Below are 7,500 nucleotides of genomic sequence, written 5' to 3'. Positions count from 1 at the left end.
TTTGAATTAAAAACAAGCTCTGAAAATTAAAAATATAAAAATTATTATCAAAATTAAATTTTCCAAATCAATTTAAAAACACTTTCATCTTATTCCTTGTCGGTTCCTGATTCCAAAAACATATAGATATGATATGTTTGGATTAAAAACACGCTCAGAAAGTTAAAACGAAGAGAGGTATAGAAAAGCGTGCTATCCTTCTTAGCGCAACTACTAAACCGCTCTTCTTGTCAATTTCACTGCCTGAACGGTGGACTGACGATGCTATGAGTATACGGTCTTGATGAAAAATTGCATTGCGTTCAGTTTCATTCTGTGAGTTCGACAGCTACTTGACTAAATATTGTATTTTCGCCTTACGCGACTTGTTTAGGTTATTTGTTTAGCTCATGCATGTCTTACAGGCGCACACCAGAGAGTTAGAGTTTTGTGTCCACGGGGTTAAGATGTCAATGACAACTACAATACATAGCTAGCTCTCTTATGAGGCCTCCAGGGTGCTACAACAAGTGTTGAGTGTACTAAGCTGAGACTCACTGGAGGTGGAGGAGGCGGCGGAAGCGTGGACACTCTGCATGCCGGGGACGGTGAGCAGACTCTGCTGGACATGGGCCGCTGGGTTGGCCTGGGCGTGGGCGTAGCTCTCACTGTTGTGCACCTCGTGTAGCGCCACCAGCTGTAACACAACACACATCATGTTATCTAGCGCTGTAACACAACACACATCATGTTATCTAGCGCTGTAACACAACACACATCATGTTATCTAGCTCTGTAACACAACACACATCATGTTATCTAGCGCTGTAACACAACACACATCATGTTATCTAGCTCTGTAACACAACACACATCATGTTATCTAGCGCTGTAATACAACACACATCATGTTATCTAGCGCTGTAACACAACACACATCATGTTATCTAGCGCTGTAACACAACACACATCATGTTATCTAGCGCTGTAACACAACACACATCATGTTATCTAGCTCTGTAACACAACACACATCATGTTATCTAGCGCTGTAACACAACACACATCATGTTATCTAGCGCTGTAACACAACACACATCATGTTATCTAGCGCTGTAACACAACACACATCATGTTATCTAGCGCTGTAACACAACACACATCATGTTATCTAGCTCTGTAACACAACACACATCATGTTATCTAGCTCTGTAACACAACACACATCATGTTATCTAGCGCTGTAACACAACACACATCATGTTATCTAGCGCTGTAACACAACACACATCATGTTATCTAGCGCTGTAACACAACACACATCATGTTATCTAGCGCTGTAACACAACACACATCATGTTATCTAGCGCTGTAACACAACACACATCATGTTATCTAGCTCTGTAACACAACACACATCATGTTATCTAGCGCTGTAACACAACACACATCATGTTATCTAGCGCTGTAACACAACACACATCATGTTATCTAGCGCTGTAACACAACACACATCATGTTATCTAGCGCTGTAACACAACACACATCATGTTATCTAGCGCTGTAACACAACACACATCATGTTATCTAGCTCTGTAACACAACACACATCATGTTATCTAGCGCTGTAACACAACACACATCATGTTATCTAGCGCTGTAACACAACACACATCATGTTATCTAGCGCTGTAACACAACACACATCATGTTATCTAGCTCTGTAACACAACACACATCATGTTATCTAGCGCTGTAACACAACACACATCATGTTATCTAGCTCTGTAACACAACACACATCATGTTATCTAGCGCTGTAACACAACACACATCATGTTATCTAGCGCTGTAACACAACACACATCATGTTATCTAGCGCTGTAACACAACACACATCATGTTATCTAGCGCTGTAACACAACACACATCATGTTATCTAGCGCTGTAACACAACACACATCATGTTATCTAGCGCTGTAACACAACACACATCATGTTATCTAGCGCTGTAACACAACACACATCATGTTATCTAGCGCTGTAACACAACACACATCATGTTATCTAGCGCTGTAACACAACACACATCATGTTATCTAGCGCTGTAACACAACACACATCATGTTATCTAGCGCTGTAATACAACACACATCATGTTATCTAGCGCTGTAACACAACACACATCATGTTATCTAGCGCTGTAACACAACACACATCATGTTATCTAGCGCTGTAATACAACACACATCATGTTATCTAGCGCTGTAACACAACACACATCATGTTATCTAGCGCTGTAACACAACACACATCATGTTATCTAGCGCTGTAACACAACACACATCATGTTATCTAGCGCTGTAATACAACACACATCATGTTATCTAGCGCTGTAACACAACACACATCATGTTATCTAGCGCTGTAACACAACACACATCATGTTATCTAGCGCTGTAACACAACACACATCATGTTATCTAGCTCTGTAACACAACACACATCATGTTATCTAGCTCTGTAACACAACACACATCATGTTATCTAGCGCTGTAACACAACACACATCATGTTATCTAGCTCTGTAACACAACACACATCATGTTATCTAGCTCTGTAATACAACACACATCATGTTATCTAGCGCTGTAACACAACACACATCATGTTATCTAGCGCTGTAACACAACACACATCATGTTATCTAGCGCTGTAACACAACACACATCATGTTATCTAGCTCTGTAACACAACACACATCATGTTATCTAGCTCTGTAACACAACACACATCATGTTATCTAGCTCTGTAACACAACACACATCATGTTATCTAGCTCTGTAACACAACACACATCATGTTATCTAGCTCTGTAATACAACACACATCATGTTATCTAGCGCTGTAACACAACACACATCATGTTATCTAGCTCTGTAACACAACACACATCATGTTATCTAGCGCTGTAATACAACACACATCATGTTATCTAGCTCTGTAACACAACACACATCATGTTATCTAGCGCTGTAATACAACACACATCATGTTATCTAGCGCTGTAATACAACACACATCATGTTATCTAGCGCTGTAACACAACACACATCATGTTATCTAGCGCTGTAACACAACGCACATCATGTTATCTAGCTCTGTAACACAACACACATCATGTTATCTAGCTCTGTAACACAACACACATCATGTTATCTAGCTCTGTAACACAACACACATCATGTTATCTAGCTTTATTACCAATTCAGTGCCCCATATGGCTTTTTGACCAATCAGGACGAATTCTAGGTGACCCTCTAAATGTTATAACGTTCAGGCAGGGACCCTTTTTGTTTATCAAGCTAAAAATTAACAAGACAAAGTAACAATTTAAATCAACAATATCAGCGTGATTTATTTTAAAGAATGACACTTCAAATGCTGTCAGATAATACTCTCTTTATCTAAAACATACCGAAAAGCGAGTTTTGTTGGTGGGTGCTTTACGGAACAGCAAGGCGCTGCCCATCCTCTGAGTGTGCAATGCGGACCCGCTCGCTTGAAATCTAAATTATCTAAGTTCGGAAAAATCAAGTAAAATTGCGTCACTCGCTTTACGTCAAATGTATCTTTACGTCATTTCCCATCCGTCTTGAGTCGGTTCTAAATCTGTCGCTCTCTGTTCAGCAAGAAAAAGCGAAGCAACCGAAACGCATGTTGAACATGGTTTATCTTGTGAGATTGTTGTGTGTCAAACGCATTTGACCTGTGAATATTCATCACGTCAGGTGTGTTACTCTGATTGGCTGACCCAGATCACGAGAATTCTTGACTGACAGGCTTAATCAGGTAGGAGCGCTCAAGTTCCCATTGCAGCTGTTCCGTCTAATTCGCGGGGTTGTTTCGAAATTTCTTTTGGTCGATTTAAACAGTAATAAAACTGTTATTTATAATATGCTGACTGTTAGCAAATGATAACAGACATGTCTCACAAACGATATCAGCATTCGCCTAAAAGGCTCATGCTTGATATCTTTTCTCTCGACATGTCTGTTATCATTTGCTAACAGTCAGCATATTAGAAATAACTCATACTGTAACACAACACACATCATGTTATCTAGCTCTGTAACACAACACACATCATGTTATTTAGCTCTGTAACACAACACACATCATGTTATCTAGCTCTGTAACACAACACACATTATGTTATCTAGCTCTGTAACACAACACACATCATGTTATCTAGCTCTGTAACACAACACACATCATGTTATCTAGCTCTGTAACACAACACACATCATGTTATTTAGCTCTGTAACACAACGCACATCATGTTATGTAGCTCTGTAACACAACACACATCAGGTTATCTAGCTCTGTAACACAACACACATCATGTTATCTAGCTCTGTAACACAACACACATTATGTTATCTAGCTCTGTAACACAACACACATCATGTTACCTAGCTCTGTAACACAACACACATCAGGTTATTTAGCTCTGTAACACAACACACATCAGGTTATCTAGCTCTGTAACACAAGACACATCAGGTTATCTAGCTCTGTAACACAACACACATCAGGTTATCTAGCTCTTATTACCTTCTTACTAACTTATTACCATTCCAGTGCACCATATGGATTTTTGACCAATCAGGACTGATTCTAGGTGACACTCTAAATGTTATATGTTCAGGCAGGGACCCTTTTTGTTTATCACCCTAAAAATTGAGTTTTGGCTTGCCCAGACAACATATTGCCTGGCCTCATTTCTGACACTATGACATCATAACATGATGTCATCACCAATAGTCTAGCTAGGACTTAAAAAAACAGACACTAAGCTGTGACCAAATCAAACAATGACATCACTACCTGATGACATCAAGACTTATTTTCTTGATACAGACCTGGGAACCTCTGTTTTGCACTTTGAGTATTCTCAAAGAAACTTGGTGTTTTTTCAAAAAAATGAGCGTACTCCACACAGCGTTTGCACATCCATGATTAAAACATGCCTCATGCGCGTCCGTCACACCGTTAATTAAGTTTACCTATACATTTAAAACAAATGCTTTTTTCAATTTTTACTGACAAAAACTGTATCGTATTTGACGGACTACAAGCCGCGACTTTTTAAAAAGATGCGGCTAAAACATTTCCTAAACTTGAATAGCATTCACCTAATGGAAGTCACCGCGGATTTTCATTTCGCTCGATTAGCGATTACCGGTACTTTATTAGCTCTCTACTCAAGACTCGGCGCTTTTCTCTTTCTTTCGCGAATCTTCGTTTGTCAACAAGTCGTCGTGACAAGCGTACAGAGAAACACCGGATGTATCAGGATCTCGCGTGCGCGAGATTTCGTTTTTTTGTGTCTCGCGATAGTTGGAAGAGCGAGAGCCGCCATGTTGTGTTTTCGTCTGCTCGAAATGTGCGCAAAAGTCGTAAATCATCCCAAAAAAGCTTATTCCGAGCGGGACTACATGTGTGTGTTGGTTACAAATTGTGTGTGTGATATTTTTCTTCAAACTTTTTAACTTTTCGTCTTTGTTTCACTTGTTAACTTTATTCTCGGAGCCGATTTCGCCAAATACCGTACTTTCGTTTGCCTGGTTGTTTTGATTGATTGACACGATCCGATTATATTTTTTTCGACGGCGGCTAATATAGTGACGTAATCATGTGCCAAAATACTGGATCGGCTTCAGGATGGGCTTGTGAAGGAAAGTAGTCTAGGAATTTTTCTCGTCATATTTTTTTCCCACTGACCGTACTGAGCGTATTCTCGACAATCATGCGTACAAAATACGGCGAAATCATATGGGTTCCCAGGTCTGTTGATAGCTCAGTGGACATTTCAGGGGTGAAAATCTTCTCCAGCAAACATATTCATGCTGTCACTCTGAAATCTGATGGAAACACGCAAAATTTTGGTCATGTCTGCTGCTTATCAACACCTACAATTGTGTGAAACTTGGAGGCTTTTGCTCCCCGAAATAACTGAGCAAATATCAACGTAAAGTTTTTACGAACATGACTAAGCTTTGACCCCAAAATGTGACGGGGGTAAACCAAACTAGGGTCATGTTGGCAGATTATCAAACCCTTGAAGTGTTCAAGGTTTCATCAAGAAAAACATCCCAGATAACCTCAACGTTAAGTTTTTATGAAACGAACATGACCCCGCTGTGACCCCAAAATCTGACAAGGGTCAACCAAACTGGGGTCACTTAGTGAGATCATCAAACCCTAAAAGTGTGCAAAGTTTTAGAGGTGTAGCTTGAAAAACATCCGAGATAACCTCAACGATAGGTATTTTGTTCACGAACGGATGGCCGTCAGCCAGGTCGGACATACGGACGGACATATATATATGAATCCTAAGACTCACCAATTACTCAGGAGAGTCAAAAAGCCAGGAACACACTCACCCTGACGACAAACTTGTTGGAGATGAAGCGGCCGTTCTGTGAGGAGCAACTAAGGGTGAGGGTGCGGTTGGAGAGCTTGCTGGGCTTGTTGTGGTAGTAGTGGATGTTACGAATCACCTTCTCGTAGTTCTCAATCTTGTCAGCGTCTGCAACACACACTCTCCTGATTGATAATCTCAACAGGATAACCGGCAGTGGTACCCACGTGGGTTTTCTCGGACCCATATTACAAAATGCAAATCACCGTTGTACCTTGACAGAACCTATGACAATTGAATCGTGATGAAATCTTCACAGTTGTCCACAAACACTTGACAGGTTGCCGGGTTTGTTTTTTTTTCAGCAAATTATATCAACAAAAACATCCCTCTTTGGTGTGACAGGCCTCAGAGAGAGAGAGGTAAGAGAGAGAGAGAGAGGTAAGAGAGAGAGAGAGAGAGAGAGAGAGAGAGAGAGAGAGAGAGAGAGAGAGAGAGAGTGAGAGAGAGAGGGGTAAGAGAGAGTGTGAGAGAGAGAGAGAGTGTGAGAGAGAGAGAGAGTGTGAGAGAGAGAGAGAGAGAGATAGACAGAGGGAGAGAGGTAAGAGAAAAAGAGAGAGGTAAGAGAGAGAGAGAGAGAGAGAGAGAGAGAGAGAGAGAGAGAGAGAGAGAGAGAAAGGTAAGAGAGAAAGAGAGAGGTAAGAAAGAAAGAGAGAGAGAGAGGTAAGAGAGAGAGAGGTAAGAGAGAGAGAGACAGAGACAGAGACAGAGACAGAGAGACAGTGTGTGTGTGCGAGTACATACTGGAGATGACGACGCCATCGTTGGTCTCGCTCCACTCCAGGTGTCTGTTCTCCAGCAGAGAGGTGGGCAGAGACAGGTGTTCCACAAACAGGTCTAGCGGTGGCTCGGCCAGCACCGTGCACATGTCCACCAGAAGCTCGCTCTTTGTTGCGCTCTCCTCAGAGCTGAGCGGTCCTGTCTTCACAGCGTGTTGCTGAGTCGTGTCTGCCCCCTCCACCTTATCGTCGTCATACGCCTCCTCCTCCTCCTCGGCCGCGGGGCTCTCCATGGTGGAGAAGATGTGGACGTCG

The 7,500-nt window shown here is 41.5% G+C and overlaps 1 protein-coding gene across 3 annotated transcripts in view; it reads right to left on the bottom strand.

The window, feature by feature from the left end:
* LOC138978958 (calsyntenin-1-like) overlaps positions 1 to 7,500 on the bottom strand; it is a 45,895-nt gene that overhangs the window by 8,527 nt on the left and 29,868 nt on the right. For all 3 annotated transcript variants that reach the window (XR_011459873.1, XR_011459872.1, XM_070351773.1), the window contains exons 9-11: positions 7,211 to 7,500; positions 6,429 to 6,574; positions 538 to 676 (exon numbers count right to left, since the gene is read on the bottom strand). The exon at positions 7,211 to 7,500 is cut by the window's right edge and continues 144 nt beyond it. Coding sequence is in view for 1 of the 3 variants with exons in the window: in XM_070351773.1 (XP_070207874.1) it covers positions 538 to 676; positions 6,429 to 6,574; positions 7,211 to 7,500 (575 nt within the window). In the remaining 2 variants the exon portion in view is untranslated. The remainder of the gene's footprint in view (positions 1 to 537; positions 677 to 6,428; positions 6,575 to 7,210) is intronic.

The sequence above is a fragment of the Littorina saxatilis genome, linkage group LG10 (genome assembly GCF_037325665.1).
Source record: "Littorina saxatilis isolate snail1 linkage group LG10, US_GU_Lsax_2.0, whole genome shotgun sequence".
NCBI lineage: Eukaryota > Metazoa > Mollusca > Gastropoda > Littorinimorpha > Littorinidae > Littorina > Littorina saxatilis.
The sequence above is the reverse complement of the archived record's forward strand: the minus strand, read 5'-3'. Positions and strand labels throughout refer to the sequence as shown.